Raw genomic sequence first — 18,577 nt, 5'->3', positions numbered from 1 at the left:
GGCACCCTGGGTGAGTTTCTTTACTAAGGACCGTTTCATGGACACCTGATCTGGGTCCAAGGGGAGCTGGCCATTTCCATAGATGATCTCCAGCACAGCCATCTGTCTCAGGTACCAAATGCCCTGTTCCAGAGCCATCCATTTAATTGGGGCCCAAGGCAAATCCTCTCTGGTAGGGTACCTGCGCTTTATAGCATTAGTAATCTGGGCCCAGAGAGTGTGTGTTCCATCGAGTTTTGCTAATTCTTTATCCAGACCGGCATCATGAGACAGGGAGCCTAGAAGCTTCGCCTCCATCTTATCTTATCTAGATCTACAGTTTCTGCACCCTCATCCCAACATTTTAGGGTCCAGTTTAGTATTGTCTCACCCTCTCTCCGTGCGTAGTCCAGACGAGTCCTTAATTCTTTTCTGGGCAGAGATGTGATGGTTATGATCTCCTGATCTGAGTCCTCTCCATCTGCTGGTGGGTTCTGAGATGTGCTGGGTCCTGCTGAGGTGCCTTCTTCACCATCCGTATTTGGAGCTGATTTTTGCATCTTTTTCCTGCGTGTGGTAACTGGTGCTAGGGAAACTACAGGTGGAGGAGCATCAGGGGTTATGTGTGAAGCTGTTGGTGGGGGGTCAAACCCTCGGGGCTGGGCCTCAGGTTTGGCCAGCCTCCATCGGGCTGGACAGCATTCACAGCAGCCAGACCCCTCCCTCCTGTTTTCATAAACATTATCACAGTGCCTGCAGTGCTTACAGCTCTCCGCCTTTGGGCCATTAAGGCTTACAAAGGAATTCCCTAAACCGATTGTCCCTCCAAAGATAGCTCTTAATGGGTTGGGGCACCCCCTTCCCCACATGGCCAGAGCGAGTATGATTATCAAGATTACATTTAAGCCTACAGAGCATATTTTTACATAGACCCATCCTCCTTCAGCAATATTTTTATCCACACGTTTAGTTTCATAATAGGTTTCAGAGAAATTCTTTATGTCAGAAAAGTTTGAGAAGTGCCCACCGCCAGTAAGATTGATGGAATTCAAAAGGTAGATGCAAAACTGCATTGGCAGAGTTTTTATCCAGTCAAGCAGCATCTCTATAATTAACCAAAGCACATGGTAAGTCAGTAGTTTATACACATGCGTCCAAAAGATCCAGCCAACAGCCCATCCAAAAACTTGAACCATAAGAATCTGTAAAATTACCATCTCTACTTCCAAACCCTTCTTTCCCAATCAGGTGTTATTTTCAAGCTAAAGAAAAAAATATTATTTCCCAAGCCTCACGTTGGAAGCACCAAAAGAAATATTGTGGTAGTTTGAGCTCTGAGTTTAGGAGCTCAAATGATAATAGATATAAATTCCTCCCCCTGCCCCTCTCCCTTTTTTCTCGGCAGGGTGGAGAGAGAGAAGAAAGGAAGAAAAAAAAAGGGGTAGGGGAAAGGAAAGAAAAAAAAAAATTGTGAAAGAAATATTCTGAAGTTGGTTTGGAAGTAGAAGGAGTAAATTTTTTTCTTTTTTCACAAAAGGGAAAGGAAAAAAATAATTTTTTACATATATATATATATATATATGTCAGTAACGGGGGGGGTTCACACAGGTGAGGGATGAGGGTAAGTGGGAAAAAAAAATATACAAATCCAAGCCTGGATGGCCTTATGTTCCCCTGGATGTCGGTGGATTCAGTTGAGAGAGAGAGAAAGGGCCCCAGCCACGTGGTCTGGTGCAGCAGACAGTGACAGCAACAGCAGCAGGAAGTCCTCTCGAGCAGACGAGGCAGGACAAAAGGGGAGAGCAGCAAGATATCCGCCCTTTTTATAGGCTTGCTGGACAGGAAGGGGAAGTGGAATAGACCACCTCTGAGTCAGGGGACCACCTTCTCCCAGCAGAGGAGGGACCAAACCCTCCCCAGATTAAATTTCTTTTGTCCACCTGGGGCTGGGTTCTTCTCAGCCCCATCCAGGATGGGTGTGCCCCAGCACACACATTTATGTAACTGCCTTTTAAATTTGTACTTTTGAACTACAATATCCCGTGGAAATTATCTCCATGATTTAATGACAATATGCCTGGAAAAACACTGGCTTCTCTTTGTTTTAAACTTGATACCTGATAGTTCTATCTACTGTTTTCTCTTCCCGCATTTTAAGAGTATATGAAGCAATAATGGCAGGCACTTTCTCCATATCAGTCTGGATTCTGCAATTCCTGTCATGCTGTTCCCTGCCCTCAGTTCTCCCTCACATACTGAAGCTGGTCCATGACTCTTCACGTCCTGGTCTCCACATTCTACTGCTTTTTGTTCATTTGGCTGGTTAATTACTTTCTTTTTGAGATATAGATGAGAATAGTGTAGAGACGTCACAGATTCATGATATGTTGCCATAATATTTTCAGCTTTTTCCTTGTAATATTTTTAAAATTTATGTTCTCCTTTTTCACTTCTGAGCATTCAGAAAACTACCAATACCATTTCTAATATCTTTCCTGAACAGAAATAGCCAAATCAGAAATCTATAAACCAAATGACTGATAACAAGCCTGTTCCCCTAGATGACCTATTCTCATTTATTAATACTTGCAGCTAAAAATTTAGCATTCACTGATGTTGGTTATATTCTCTATTGTTTTGATGATCCTGAATATCATTACGTAATAAACTTTGTATCCTCATTATTAATCATCTCTCCAGATAGATCAAAAATATTGCTTAGGAATATTTTAAATGCCATAGGCAAATATTCTAAACAGCAGAGAGCACAGAATTGAGAGGAACTGTACTAGTGGCATCTCTTCAGAAATGGAATATATAATTCTTTTGTTTCCAGTTATTTTGTTAACCGTTGCTTAATAAATATTATATACCCACTTCTGCATGTGAACAAGACCCAAATTCTGTACATGACAAGGGCATAATGACCCGAAATTACTAGTAACTGTCTATTGAAACTGAATCAGCAGCCATAGAAGTGGATGGAAGACTTTGTACTGATTTGTGTATGAAATTGATGAAACACTTTGAGTGATATATGTAAATATTTTTAGCACTTAAGTTTTTGAAATACAGTGACCCTGATGTGGTAGCCATAAACCTGTTTTTCTACAAAAGCTGATGTATTTAGTTCATAGTATCCAGTGTTCATCTTAAAATGCTAATGTCTACTTTAAACCCAAAAGAACTTCAAGAAAATGTCATATAGACAAATGGTTTCAAGTCGACACATCCTACTTTGCTGAATGTTAGTTAAATTGATGTGTAATGTAGGGGATAAATTTCACAATGTGCTGTATATAGCTTGTTATACACTGCCAAAATAGATAAACAGCAAACGGCACTTTAATTTATTATTCTAGCAAACCAAAAAGTTCTGGTCCTGTAAACCATTTTTGCTAGCTGGTGGAGAACACCAGAGGTATCATGAAAACAATTGCTTGACCTCAGCAGTAAAGATAGTAGGAAGTGCTTGCAGTACGAGGGGAGACCTCATTGCTCTAGAGAGCAATTACCTGAAGGGACATTGGAGCAAGGAGGAAGCCAGCCTCTTCTTGGTGGCAAGTGACAGGACTAGAGAGAATTTTTTCAATGCACCAGGGGAGGTTCAGGCTGGATGCTAGGAAATACTTCTTCACAGAGTTATCAAACATTGGATGGTCTGCCCAGGGCGGTGGTGGAGTCACCATGGCTGCAGGTGTTTAAGCAGTGTGTGGACCTGATGCCTAGGGATATGGTATAGTATTGACCCTTCACTGCTGCGTGGAAGGTTGGACTGCATGATCTTTGAGATCTCTTCCAACCAGATGTTTTCTGTGATTCTGTGAAAGCCTCTCAGCACTGACCACATGTTGACATTTTGAGCTTTCCGGTGAACAACTTATTCCAGATGGGTGCCTGGTCTGCTGTACTTATTCAACGTGGCCTGCAGTGGTCATGATCTTCACTTTCAGTGTGACATTACCTCAGAGCGTTCAGTTTCTGCACATTTGGTGAATTGAGAAGTAAGCCGTTCTACTTATGGTAAATACTGATAGTACCTGACTGGCCTCATAGTAAAGTGAGAAGAAACTGATCTCGGAAATACACCTGTTCGAGGACAATGAGTCAAGGGGCCCAGCAAGGTTTAACGAAGACAAACAGCACGCTGGTCCGGGACATATTCGCTGTTCTAGAAAGAAAGCGGGAGCCAGCGCCGATCGTACTTCTGCGAGCACGAGCGCGCCGGGGCCGCCGCCAGCCCACGCGCCCCTTTCCGACCCGCTGGAAGGTTGGGCGCGCGCCTTTTTCCGACCCGCTGGAAGGTTGGGCGCGCGCCTTTTTCCGACCCGCTGGAAGGTTGGGCGCGCGCATTCCGCCCGGCTCGGAGCAGTTCTACTGGGGGATGGGGCAGGCTCAGTGATCACGTGGGCCCGGCGGTGGTGCCCCGCCTAGGCGGCGCGGCGGAGGCGGCCGCTGTGGGGGTGGGTTGCTGTCAGTGGTACGCTTTGCTCTTTATTCTCCTTCGCCCTGCCTTTCTGGAAGGATGGTGGAAGCGAGATGAATCCTGAACCGAAGCCGCCGCCAGGCCCGCCCCGGGAAGGAGAGGAGGAAGAAGAGGAGAAGGAGAAGGAGAAGGCGCCGCCGAGTGAGAGCGGCAGCGTTATGCTGATGAAGAGGGTCGGTCTGAAGGCGGGCGGCGGCGCAGTGAGTGCGGGGCGGGCGGCTCCGGTAGCGGCGGCTTGCGAGTGCGCACCACTGGCATTGAGGGTGCCGGTGCGATACGAGTCAGGCAAGGCGGCCACTGACGGCAAGCGGCCAATCCGCCTCCCCGCCCGTTGGGGGCCAGCTGCCCTGTGCGGCGTCGTCCGGGTGCTCTCGCGGTCCTGGAAGCTTTCTGGAAGCTAGGGTGCGCCGGGGTACGGGGCTTCCGCTGGCCGTGGCAGGCGGCATCTCTCTGACTCGGCCTAGGGCGTCCCACTGGCCACGCCGCCTCGTCGCCACCAGCCCCGGGCGTTTTTACTAGTTTATCCCGAGCAGAGGTGGCGCCTGTAAGCAAATGGTTGTAAATAAGATTTCTATATAAATCAGGTCCGAGGACGTAAAGCTTAGGTTTTTTGTGGAGTTCTGGGAGGTGCTCAGTTAGTTGTAAACCAAAATCGTAGAGCTATCAGGTAGTTTCCGTAGCTTAGAGCTCCTTCGATTTTGTCTCTTCCCAGTACATTAACTATTAAGATGTCTTTGTGCAGACAAAAGTATCAGGAAAGAGTGGGCTCTGAGCCGTCACGAAAACGTCTCAAGGAAAGTTGTAAATGTGTCAGTGGGGAATAATTACGTCTCAGAAGAAACACTCTTTGAATGGCTTAGCCCTTTTTCTTCATATGTGCATGCCCAAAGGATGCCTTAGAAACAGACATCTCCTGAGCTTTCTGCATTAGGGGAGAACAGGTGATGTGTTTCAGGCAGGATGTGCCTGGCTAAGATGATGGGGTTCATCCTGTTTTGTTAGCGGTGAGCCCAGAGCCGAAGATGAAAGTAGGGGAATCCAGGGAAACACACGAAGTAAAAACTAGATGATCGTGTCGCTGACAGGCCTCAAAGGGGTACAGGTACAAAACTAGGCAAAATCTTGCCATGATGATTATCTTCTGTCAAGCTGAAGTCACGTAAATGTTGTTTGCAACCTGACTTACTAACTGGTAATACTTCTTTAGACTATGTTTAGGTATTCCTGTAATGCATTAAATGTTAAATATTTACTCACAAAATTAGATATGCTGAAAGCATTGCTTATGCTAGAAATTGTAAAATGTTGTTAGTGTCAGGGAGCCAATATCTGCTATGTGTGCCATCTACCTTCCCACAGAAAAGCATCTCTGCTATTGGAGAGAGGATAGTTTACTGTTTTTTGTTAAAGTGAAGTGAATGCACTTTAAATCTTTAGCTTAGAATTAATCGTGTCAGAATTAATGTGCTATCATAGCTAGAACTCAGGCATATTAAAAAAAAAATCTTGGAACCATCTGTTCACTATCAGTAGGCTCTTTCTCTGATGAATGTGTTAAGGTACTTTTAGTATGTGACTAACCCAGAGAAGATGTAAAAAAAAAAAAAAAAGTTTTATGGAATTCATTAGGTAAATTACATTATTGCATATAAATTAATTCAGAAGTGACTGCCTCACACTCCTTGTAAGCAACCAGTTCTATTTTTGAGTCTTTCAGTTCTCTTTTAGAAATGGTTATGTCTTCAAAAATGTAGGCTGGATTCATGCACAAAGTGCAGCTTATGTCTGCTGTTTGGTGGGTTTGCCATTCTAGGTTTATGTACAGCAGCTGCCATTTAGGACTAAGATGTACTGTAAGATGTACTAACCCAATTTAAAGTAAGAGTAGGAAAGTAACTGTGGAAGAGCCTCTAAGCTTTTATTTTTATCAGCAGGGATAACGTGGTGAAGGAAATAAAGGATAATGTCGTAGGAGAAAAACGGGTGATTTAAATATGACCAGAGGATATGAAGTGGAGGGTACAGGTAGAGAAATAAAAATAAACTCAGATAATTTTTATTTCTTTCTCTAACCTTGAAGGATTTTAAAGCTCAAATGGAAAATAAACCCATAATTGACAAAGGTGTTTACCTGGTGTTTTATTACTGCATGCAATGTTTGTTGAAGTTGGATAAAGAATTAAAATAATGATTTCAAATGCTTAATGTACTCTGTTTTATCACTTTGAAATTTTGGCTTCTAAATTGCATAAATTCTGAATTCATAAAATGATCTTGGGTTTTTCTTCCTGGGTGTTTTTGTTTGGGGTTTTTTGTTTTGTTTTGTTTTTTGCATAACGGACTTTGTGTTCCTGTAATGCATCTTGTACAGGAAAGACAGGCAGCTCAAGCCTTATCTTCTGTGCATTGCTACAGCAGTAATACAGCTATACCTACATCAGCTTAGGGCCTGATTCACAATTCTTTACTGAGCAGTCTGTTTCCTGTTTTGTTATTGCAGTTCCTACACATCCATGGGATGGTCATGTGGCTGTCATATTGCTGGAACTCTCCCTGTCTAAACTTTATTGAAGGAGCTAATTAAGACTAAATTATGAGAGATTGGATCATGACTTTAGAGATTTCTTTGATATGAGTGGGAAAGTATTTGTGGCATTTGAAAGTGGAAGGTTGCCCTTTGGGCTGCTGCTGAAGAAGGAAATGCAAAAATGCAGTGTGGTGAGCTGCTTCTTGGCTTGTGAAAGATGTTTAAATTTAAATTTTTATAATGATTAATTCATCATATCAGATTGGTAAAACAGAGTGGAAGATTATAACATAGTCTGTCAGGCTGCACAACACTTTCTTCTATTATGCCTCAAATTTGGGAGTAAGAAGCTTCTGGTTTTTGATTGTTCTGTGATTAACTTCACCCTGTTGGATGCTTTGCCTTCACTGAGTTAAAAAACTAAAATATAAATACTGAACAAATTACCTTTTAATAAGTTGAGTTACTGTCTCAAAACTTATAAGAACAACGGTATGTTTAAATAAATTCCATTGGAATTAAATCAGTTTCTCTTGGCTGTATTTTCCTGATTTCAGTGAGCCTGAAACTGAAGTAAATGATGACATTGACATTTTGTTACTGGTAACACAGTCTTTTTCCATCTGAATTATGAATGCTGGAAGTATAAAACAACATGACATTCAGAATATTCATACCACACAATTTCTGTGCAACCTAAGTAATGCCAGAAAAGAAGTTTTTAGCAAAATACAGTACTATACTGTCTAAATGAAGTCCTCTTATGGGAGAAACCCTCAGATGGGATAGCTAAGGAGAAAACACACGTATGCACTGCTTTGGGAGTTAATCATACAGTAGTTTCATGTTCTTGGGTGCTATAAAATGCCTCAGCTATTACAAAGCCCCCTGATCTTTGTGCTTTTTAGAAACATAATGAAAGCATTCTGAAGGTTAAATCTCTACATCTTAGAAATTTGCCAGGCTTTATTCATTAAATTGTTTTACCCAGCAAAGCACAGCTGGTATATACCTGAAGAGTGACAGGTTTTTACTCTTTCTGCTGGCATTTTTCTTTTTTATCACTCATAAAAATACATCATGGTAAAAACTGAATTCACATGGTTAAATGTTGGGTGACTTTACTGAAACACCTTTCAGTCTGGAAAGCTGGTTTCTTACCTTTCTGGTAGAATTTAAATTTAATTGCTAGTAGTGAGCACATTGTGCAAATTTGCAGTTTGCATATTTATTAATTTATGGAGTGCTGTTTTCTTCCACAAGAAAATTCCTTTTTTTCTGTTAAATCTGAATAATTAGGGATCATCCGTGTTTCATTCACAAGGTTGCTGATGTCATTCTGAATCTTCTGTCACATTAGAGTCTGAACTCTGAATCATGTGATTAGCTGCTGTCTTTAAAAATTAATCACTCTTATGTTCATGCTGAGAGGGCACTTTTGTTGTTCTGTGTTTACTGTTACTGATACTCCAGGTTCTAGCAGTCTGAAAGAGAACTATGCTAGGCTACACCAAGAGAAACTTAAATGTATAGATAAGACTTGATTTTTTGTGTGTGTGTGTACTGAAGAGCCAAACGTAACCACATGACAATGAACTTAGGTAATTCTCTGTCTTGTGGAGATGCATTTGAATTAACTAAGCAGTCTATGCTTTCTAGATGCATTTTCAGTGTTGTGTATCTTATATTTTAGGAAGAAAACTTAAGCAACAGATCATATTGCAATTCACTGTAATGTATTACACTGATTATATATAATTTGACAATGCCAGTAGTAAAGCTGAACTTTGAAATGGCCTGAACCTCAAAGACTGAACCAGAGATGGTGTATTTGTGTTTTACACTGCTCAGAGTATTTCTGCTTCGTAAATTTGCCCAGTCTGAACTTAAACAGGAATGTGTTCCGAGTAGAAAAGAAGATATGGCAAGGCATTCTAGATCCTAAGAGTAAATTGTGTGAAAGTGCCATGCAATTTAAGCTCTCTGTCTCAGGTCCCGCTTTACTTACTTTCTTATATTTTATTATAGGAAGTCAGTGACAATTGTTTTTTCTTCACAACCTTCATATCATTCCCAGTTCAATAAATTCCAGATGTATCTTTCTGCAAATGTTTTGACTGCAGCTTGGAGGAACCCGCTTCAGCATTCGTCTGTACCTTGGCAGTGTTCTTTGTCCTTCTGTAGGTCTCTTTCACTGTAAAATAGGCTATTCAACAACGTTTTTTGCTTAAAGTTTCTGAACAAAATGAGCAGTAATGGGATTGGAGAAGGATCTCTAGGCAGATTTCATAAGAGTGGTTGAACGCCAGAAGCATAGAGTTAGCAAGGCGGGCACATGACGTGTTTATGTGGCAATAGAATGATGATCCTTTTCCTAACAGGAAAAAAAAATCTTTGAATACAACACTGCTGAATACTAAACTACTATCTTTGGAACTCTTCTCCAGGGTCACATTCCTAAGTAGTAGTAGTCCTATATGCAGAATTATATTTTTTTTTAAATGTTTGAGTTGGCTAAATTTATCTACATTAAAATTAATCTGCCATTTAATTTGTTTTACTCATTTGCTTAAGAGCCTTTCGTGAGGGTCTTAGAGTATATTTACTTGAATTTTCAGAATGCTTTTCAACACCATATCGCTTATCTATTCACGTTCTTTTCAACAATTTTTTTAGTCACAGTTTCTCTTTCCAGGATCTCTGCATCCTTTTCCATTCTGAACAAGTTGTGGTTTTGATACTCTAGACTTGTGAAATATGGTTGCATGCAGATCTACTTCAGGTATTTCTTTTGCAACTGAAATACAAGTTCAGACAACATTCAAGCTGAGTTAGTTATGATTTGTATTCCACCTCAGAAGCACTACTAAAATGCTAAAGGCTGTGCTGGATTGGAAAGTGTTTTCACTTGTGTCCTCTGTGTTTTTGCACTATGTACAGGTTATGCACGTTCGACTGAGGTTTGTGCACATAATCACTTGGTGATTGCTTTATGGGACAGAGGCAGCTAATACCTTCATGGTGCTTTCTGCACTTGAGTGAATTCTTGCTAGTTCAAACAAATGTGACATTTATGGGAAACAGTTGGAGTTAAGGTGGTTCCTAAATACATCTGTTCGAAAATCAAAGATGATAGGCACTAGAATGGGGTAAACATGTAATATGCCTAAAGAGCTGTTGGTAGTATATATGGAGGAAAGAACATCCATGATACAGATGTATTGGTAGCATAATTGTGCTACAGTGAGCTAAAATGATTAAATAATGATGTAGGGAAGCATACTAGAAAAAAATTGTATTTGAATTGATTGAATTTTGGGTGGAAACTTACAAAAGTGCTATAGAGAAAAAGGGATGTGCTTTACAATATGGCATGAACTTTAAGATCTGAATGATTCATACATGAAAATGTGTTTCTCAAAATGTTTTACTGATTCTGTTCCTTGTTTTCTTGAAAATGTGAGAATTGACATAATGGCCTGCACTGCAATAGATTATGTTAAAGAGAAAAAAAAAAGTAGCAGTTCATTTTTGTGGTGGGGGATATTTCTGTAGACAGTTTAAATAAATAAAAGTAAAAAATCTCTTCATACTAATATACTTGAATGTTGTTTTACATTGTACAGGTCAGTGAATGATACTTGAAAAGATGTCTCTCTACTGTAAGTAGAACAAGCAACTAGCAGGCTCTCCCAAAAGACCCTGCTGCTTGATGGTGAAAAGATTTCCTGGAGGAGAGTGGGGGACAGAAACACAAGTTCCTGTGGTTGTCTGTTCAGAGTTCAGTTTGAGCTGTGGGTTGTTATCTGCTTGAAAGTTAACATGATTATCTGACTATTCGATTATTTGATAGGAGTTTCATGAGATGTCTTCCTCCTCAGGGCAGGATCAGCTGTGAGGCCTGAGCAGGTTGCAGTTAGGTATTGAAACCCTTAGAGGACCGGGGCTGTCCATCTCTGTGGGCTCTGGGCTCTGCTGCTTCACCTTTTTGAGAGGAAAAATACATACCATATTTCTCCAGTCGAGTCTTTTTATTGATCTGCCTAGCAGGACTGTATGTTCCTCTGTAAATGTGAAAAGATTGAAAAGGTGCTCTGGAGGACTTCAGAACCTAAACAGTGAGACGTCATTCTGTTTTAAATTAAGCGTGCTGCTTAAGAGTAACTAAGAGTTGAGCATGTACAAAATTGACAGTTAATGTGAATTTACAGCCATTCAAACAACTTTAATTGTTAATTTTGATTTGAATTGGTTAGAATATGAATTAACAGATAGATACCTAAAAGTTTCATGAATAAACATTGAGAGTTCTGCCTTTGCTCAGAAGAAATGTGTGATTTTACAGTGAATTGTACTAGTTTCCCTTCAGAATGTCTAAGATATTCTTACTGATACTATTTTTTTTTCATTATTCTGTGAACAATTCCTTGCCAGCTGGATTTCTGATCTTGAAATATTCTCATGGGTTTAAATCAGCAGCTGTGTTCTTTAAAAAACAAAGACCAAACCAAACCACCAACAATAAAAAGTCTGTGTTGCATCCAATAGTTTTCTAATGTTGCCTTCAAATTAAATTTTGGGTTTATTCTGCCTCAAATAAAGGCTGAAAAGATAATTTTCTATAGAATTGAGTATGGGTGAAAAGAGGCATATAAGTATAAAATTGGAGAAATACTAGATATTTTGTTATATCTTCAGATTTTGTAATTATGGCCTTACATTTCTGGTGTTAAGCATTTGAGATTATGTAATGTTTTGCTCATTATTGGTTATGCAAGAGTAATAATTTGACCAGCAGCTGCATTTAAAGCCAATCCTAATATGCATACAGAGTTTCTCAGTCTACACACAGGACTGTAGATGTAGAAGATCTTTGTGGATAGAAAATAAGCTCCTAAGAGATTTTAAGACTTTCATAATGGCACTTAGTTAGCATTTAAAAATTTGGGGGCAGGGGTTAGTGAAAGCAACGTCTATGTTGTCTGTACCTGTGCTAAATCTGAAACTCTGTTTGAATGTCTTTAATCATAAGGAATTAAAGTTGTTCCCATAATGCCTAGCTCAAGACCCTTTGTGCTTCAAGTTTATAGCCATTTTTTGCATATGTCTTAAGCTCATTCTTCGTGTAAATAGCTTGCAGTTGCATTCTGTAGCATAGTACTTGTTCAAAACAGAAATTAATCACAGACATTATTTCTAGGGTAGCTTCAACTTGAAAGCAAGTGTAAATTGTTACTAGAAAGTTCTTTGATTTCAAAATAAATGAGTTTTTGTTGCATTTTGTCAGTGGTCCTGGCTGTGTACATGATCAGTCATAATCTGTTTCTTTTCTTGCAAATAACTTGATGCTTGATTAAAAATGGAAAGCTTTTGTGCTAAGAGTTTTTAGGACCTACAGAAAAGGATGGGTGTTCAGAAGTTGCCATCTGCACTGGTCCATTTGACAATGTCAGTGAATTTTCCTGTTTGCATGATTGTGGTTTCTTGATACAGCCATTTGCACAAGTGTTCTTGGAGTAATGCAGATGCTTAGGGCTCTCTATTAGAAACCTGAAGACTGCAGGCTGTGTAGATCATAGATTGGTTGCTATTAGCACATTCAATGTGGAATGTTTGACTTACTTTTGACAGATTAATGTTCCTTTCAGGATTTAAATGCTACTTTTCCAGGTTATGTCTTGAACCCAAAAGGCTATGGAGACCTCTGGGTTGCCTTTTTTTTTTTGTAGTTTAGTGCAACTATCTGTAAGCAATATGATATTGCCCAAAATTATTTGCAGACTTTTTAATCTCCAAGAAGTATTCATTTAGACCAAGTAGACAGCAAAAATTCTTTCATTTGAGAAATTTATATTGACTTCTGAGGAGAAAACCGTATGTGTCTGTTAGAGTATGTATATACATCATCTTTCTAGTGAATGATTTAAATCTCACACAAAATTTCTATGTATTAAAGACATCATTAGAAAAAAAGCAGACAGACACTCCAGAACTTTTTAGAGGCACTGGAACCACCTGATGAGTGCAAACCAGAGGGTTATGGACCAACATAATCCTTAGCAATGTAGAAGTGAGGGGATCTTCAGACTTTGTAGTCTGTTCCAAGTGCTAGTCAACTGACATACATCTTGGCAAAAAATACTCTTAAAATTGTTTTCCTGCCATAGTATGTAGAAGTACTTGCAGCCTTATTACACGAAGATTTTCCTTCCCTATCAGCTGGTAATTTTTAGAATCTTGGCTATTTAGAGATCAAAAATCGCATTGTAACCTATGGAGAAATATTAATAATGCTTAAAAAGTTTTCAGCCTCCCAGAGATAATCTTTGCTCTATGATACTATCTTATTATTTCCTGGAAGAAGAAAGTGTTTTCTTCAGATCCTGGAGCTTTGAAGCAGTCTGCAATATAGGAAATAATTTTTATTTTATAAGCTAGCAAAAATGCTGTCTGGGTTACTTTTAGTTTGCTCTTACGGGTTTTGATCATCTCAGATTTAAATATTATTACAAATCTGGGGATTTAGACTCTCCAAGCAGTAGGGATTTCTTTAAAATGTTGACCACAGGTGGTTAGCTTAAATTAATTTTGTCATACGAGTGTTTTCTAAACCTGTAATTCCTACCAATCTAGATGAAAGTTACAGAGCAGGGGAGAAACAAAAATGTGTCTCTGCTTTACCTTCATCATAGGCTGTCTTGTTCTTTTTTTGGGTTCAGTGGGAGACCCCACATTTCATGTCTGCTCGACTCTCCCCCTGCTGAAATTACACAGTCTGATAACATCTCACTATATGATGTCTCTTCAATAGAATTCCACATTATTTGATTGTGCAATGTGCAAGAGAAGTCTCCTTCTGTATTTTGGGTAAACTTCAGGTGTGTGTAGGAGTACCAGTTGGGAGGGCTATACTCCTGCTTTCGAAGAATTGCCAATCCTGTGGGGATGTACTGGCTTTGAATTGGTTAGAAACACTGAAAAACAGTCTTTACAGGACAGATACTAGAAGAAAGGGAAGGAGTAATTTGGGAACCCTAAACTTTGTAGAACATTTACTCTAGCAAATGCCATATAGAAATGACAGAAGGCAGCAGTTCTGGTTAGATCTGTTCTGCCCAAGGATTCTACCTGGCTAATCTAAATAAATGATTCTAGGTAGCTCATCTGGTGTCCAGTCCTTGGCTTTGGGATGGCACTGATTTTACAGCATCATGGACACTTACATAGCTCTCTGATTCTTCATGGGATTACTTGTTGACCAGTACAGTAGCTTCTGGTTCTCTCTGGTCAGGGCAGAAGCATGAAATCAGTTATCAGCAGTCAACAGAAAGTAGTTGTATAGACTATGTAAGCTGCCCCTTTTTTTCCCTCATACTTTGGCAGTTCCAAATACAAAAATTAGTACCCTCTTGCTTAAGTGCATTGCTATAGATTTGTTGTATCAGTGATGTGATTGTCATAAAACAGTTCTGTTTTGTTGTCACCTGTGGATGTAGCAGGGAGAGTTAGACCATTTGTCACACTGCCGTGGAAGATTTGTGAATAGTGCTCAAGGTGGAGAAAACCTAAAGGCACAATGGAGGTGAACAGGGCAGTGTCAGGAACCAGGAAAATAGTTCTCTTTGGTCAGCAAGAGTTTGAGGGAAGAAACTTTCTAAAGTTCTTTGGAGTCTTCAGTCATTTTGTAATACTTCTTGTCTGCCCTTGTTTGGTATTTTATTGTTTGCAAGGGCTTGGTGGTAGTATGTCATCCTGAAAGCAGGTTACTGTATTTGCATGAGACTTTTGCACATGGAATGAACTAGATGTGTACAACCACTGCATGTATTTTTCTCTTTCTTAGCAGCAAGGTATTGGTCGGCCAGGTGTATGCCATGCAGTGGTGGTCATATTTCTGGAATTCTTTGCCTGGGGGCTCTTGACAACTCCAATGCTAACGGTAAGTATCAGTGATCAGCTGTTGTCTTGGCACTAATGACAACAGTTAATTTGCTAATTCGTAAGGATGAGTGGTTTAATTTGTTTTGCACTTCCTGCTTACCATATTGATTGAATTGCAGGAGTGTTTTAACAGTCAATACTGCACAGTTGTAGTGTATACTACAGGTGACATCTAGACTGCTGGAAAACTAAAAGGTAGTAAAAAATAGCAAATCACTGTACTAGTCTTCAGCTTTTATTTGCCTTTTAGAGTAACATCAATTTAGTATATTGATGAAAGTATCTCTGGAAACTGGATATTTTTAGTTTTTCAGAATTCAGTTAATCTTCCAGTCATAACAATTCAAACTATTCATCACATAGTTACTTCGTATGCTACTGTGGGCTCACTGTTTCACCAGCATGTGTCTGAAGCAAAATGTAAAAGCTTCCATGTAGGAGATTGATTTTATAAGTATTTAATCTGTTCTGGAATGCAGTTATTTTCCAGATGAATAGGTAATTTGAGTGTTTGGTAATACGATATGAAACTTTTCATCTGAAGACGTGGATCTTAATCATTGAAATCAGGCAAGAGAGAAGTCTTCAAAAGTCTGCTAGTCAAATTTTTTATCATATAATATCTGAGAGCACTTTGAATACATGATGAGCAAGGTTTTGAGGCATTGGAAGACCTTGAAGTTAATTATTTTCTTTCCACCAACTAAATAAAATCATTTGCATAACTCTTGAAAGATGTTTGTCTGACCATCCTAATAACAATCACTGATCTTTTTAACATAACTGTTTAGATGATATTTTTTATTATTAAGCTAGCAGATTTCCATAAAGTAAATTTCTCAGTAAATGACCATCCTGTAATGCTGTCTTGGCAGTGTCAAATATAAGGACACTTACAGGGGGGTCTTTCTTTTTTCTAATTTTTTTTTATTTCCTCTTTTTCTTAACTAAAATGATCAAGTTGCCCAAACTTGACACTTCTCATTTAAAGGAATAATGTATAAATAGTAATTCTTATGCAATCTTCAAAACACCCTCTACTTTAATAAAACTATATGTTAGGTGGGTTCTTCAGTAGTTCCTAAGTAGTGTTCTCCAATTGAAATAGTTCCATATTATTATTACTGTTAGCCACAAGTAGCTGAAATGTTAATTCTTGAAATTAGTATTAATCATTACACTATATCTAGTGGGAGTGTTACAAAAATCTACGACAAAGCTAAATTCTTATTTTGATTTAAGTATGTGGGATTCCGTAGAGTTGTGGTCTTGAATGACTCATATTTTGAACATTGTGTTCCTCTCTTACATGATCGTGAATACTTTGGGAGGATTTTGCCTTGAATTAAAACATTAATTTAAAACATTGCATTACATATAATGGTGTAACTTACTTTGCAGAGGTGTAAATTATTTCTGTGTTTATGAGGGTGATAATCTTTATTTGTAATCAGCTTTGCACATACTGGAAGCTTGTTCTTTGTTTTACATAATTTCAGATCTGGTTTAATACCTTCTACCCTTCCATCTTGTAATGTACTTGTGATAACATACCTTGACCTGCTGACCAGCCAGCAGTACTAGAACTCCTGTAGAGGTTACTTATATGAGGTTCAACCTTTGAGTTGCCAGCTGCCCACTCTTGCTTAATCAGATTTGTCTAGTAGGAAAAGCAGAAATGCAAATATCTGATGTGGTGATCAAAGCTCATGATCACTCTTAAATTTTTTGTGGTTGTGTTGAGCTTCTCCACCTCATTGTCAGCGTTCAATGAGATTAAAATGTTCTGTTGTGTTATTATAAAAATTAATCACATATATTGTGTGAAAACTAAGATTATTTAAAATTAAATTTTTAGATTACTTTTTCACTTCATTTGACACAATAGCACAGCTGTAGTGTTTGTTACATGACACTGTACATAAAAAGGATCTATAGTCTTGAATGTTCTTACAAAGCACACAAAAGCTATTCTGCTTACACTGTCCAAAGCTTATGATCATTACTCTTACTTATGATTTTATAAACCAATATTAGTAAATCACCATAAGCCATTGTAATAATTATGGTTATTAGTTATGAAATATGAATATTATCAGTAATCTAAATTATTAAATATTAATAATCTTTAACAGTATATATATATGCAGATTCTAGTGTATAATTGTGGATATATTCTCTCATAAACTTGTACAGTTTTAACAATTTTGAACAAATTAGAAAAATACAAAACAGTTTTCAGTAAGAACCAATGATGCAATTCTTCCACGTGTCCACCAGGGGCCAACTTGACAAGATGGCAGTTGGCAGTTTGGCTAGGTGTCAGACACATAAAATTTAAAGGAACCTGTCAAAGAAACTTAAATCAATTTTTAATCATGAATTATGGCTCCAGGCGTTCCAGGAGCAGCTACATTATAAACCACAGATTACAATACCATGCGGGCTGAAGCATGGGGATTTTAAACAGAACCAAAACTGGTGTTAAACGTGTGAACACAGGAGAGACACAGTTTCTTAGTGAGGTCTTGTTGCTATGCTGGTTGCTATGCTGGTCACTGATGAGACTCAGGTGGCTCGGCAGACCCAGTGCTGGCTCCCAAGGGCGGTCTCTTCCAGATGCAGTGGAGGAGGCTCTCTCCCGCTGCTGCAGGGGTGTGCTTGAGGTTGGTTCACCTGGAACGGGCTCTGGCGCTACAGAGTCTGCAGGATGCTGGGGGACGGGGTGGGGGGGCAGTTCCTCTCCCGGAGCAGCTGGAGAGTGTGGGGCGGGGGTGCAGTGCAGAGTGTCACAGCTTTCCCCTGGCTCAGCTCAGAAATGAGCGAGCATCCGGGACACTCACAGGCGGTCCCTGCACAGACGGTGCTCTGAATGGTCCTGGCGCTCTGACTTACAGGGCTGTGGTGCGGTGGGCAGCTCCTCTTGCGACTTGGCAGCCAGCACACAGGGCCTGCTAGGCATGGTCCTTGCTTTGCAAGAAGGCACATGAAAGGCTTTGGTTCACAAGTCTGCAGCTTCATGCTCGCAGCAGACACTTAGAACTGCTAAAAGGATTCCGGCAAGTTCTCCCCAACTGGCGAGGCTTTGCCAACGGGGCTCAGTCCCTTCAGGGCACGGTGGCAGGTTCTTCCTATCGGTAGGACTGGGGTTTGACACAAAACTGTCTGAAATTCAGTGCAGCTTATACGAAGGACTCTGCTGGTTTCTGGGTAAACTGAGGCACTCTGGCTCTTCCTGGGTAGCAAGGCTTCTCTCTGGACTGCAGACAAAGGCAGAACACGTGCACGGAGCAGAGCCTGTGCAAGGAGCAAGAGCAGAAGCAGAGCAAGAGCAAAAGAGCGAGTTGTTTACAATTTGGGTAATATTTTTGAATTTGCTCGAGGCTTGAATTTAGCCAGTAGTCAGTCTTGGTCAGCACATCATTAACCAATAGCAAAGCATATAACGGAATATGCCCACATTGGAAGAAGTACAAGCATCCCACAAGGTGGGCGTGTGATCTTGTTTACCCCCAAAAAGGCAGATTGACTTGTTGATACCTGGCCCTTTGTTTACTCAGCTCTGGCTGAGTACCCACTCTAGAAGGGAGGGGGAAGTGGGGTTTGAGCAAAACATGTGGGGACAATATTTGGGGCATAATTCT

General features: G+C 39.8%; 1 protein-coding gene across 1 annotated transcript in view; it reads left to right on the top strand.

Moving 5' to 3' along the window:
- Positions 1-4,626: 4,626 nt before the first annotated feature.
- MFSD14B (major facilitator superfamily domain containing 14B) overlaps positions 4,627-18,577 on the top strand; it is a 31,537-nt gene continuing 17,586 nt past the window's right edge. The window contains exons 1-2 of the mRNA XM_054398272.1: positions 4,627-4,665; positions 14,836-14,931. Coding sequence (XP_054254247.1) covers positions 4,630-4,665; positions 14,836-14,931 — 132 coding nt within the window. The 5' untranslated portion in view covers positions 4,627-4,629. The remainder of the gene's footprint in view (positions 4,666-14,835; positions 14,932-18,577) is intronic.

Source organism: Indicator indicator, chromosome Z (genome assembly GCF_027791375.1).
Source record: "Indicator indicator isolate 239-I01 chromosome Z, UM_Iind_1.1, whole genome shotgun sequence".
Taxonomy (NCBI): Eukaryota; Metazoa; Chordata; class Aves; order Piciformes; family Indicatoridae; genus Indicator; species Indicator indicator.
Note: the sequence above shows the minus strand (reverse complement) of the source record. Positions and strands in the feature narration are given on the sequence as shown.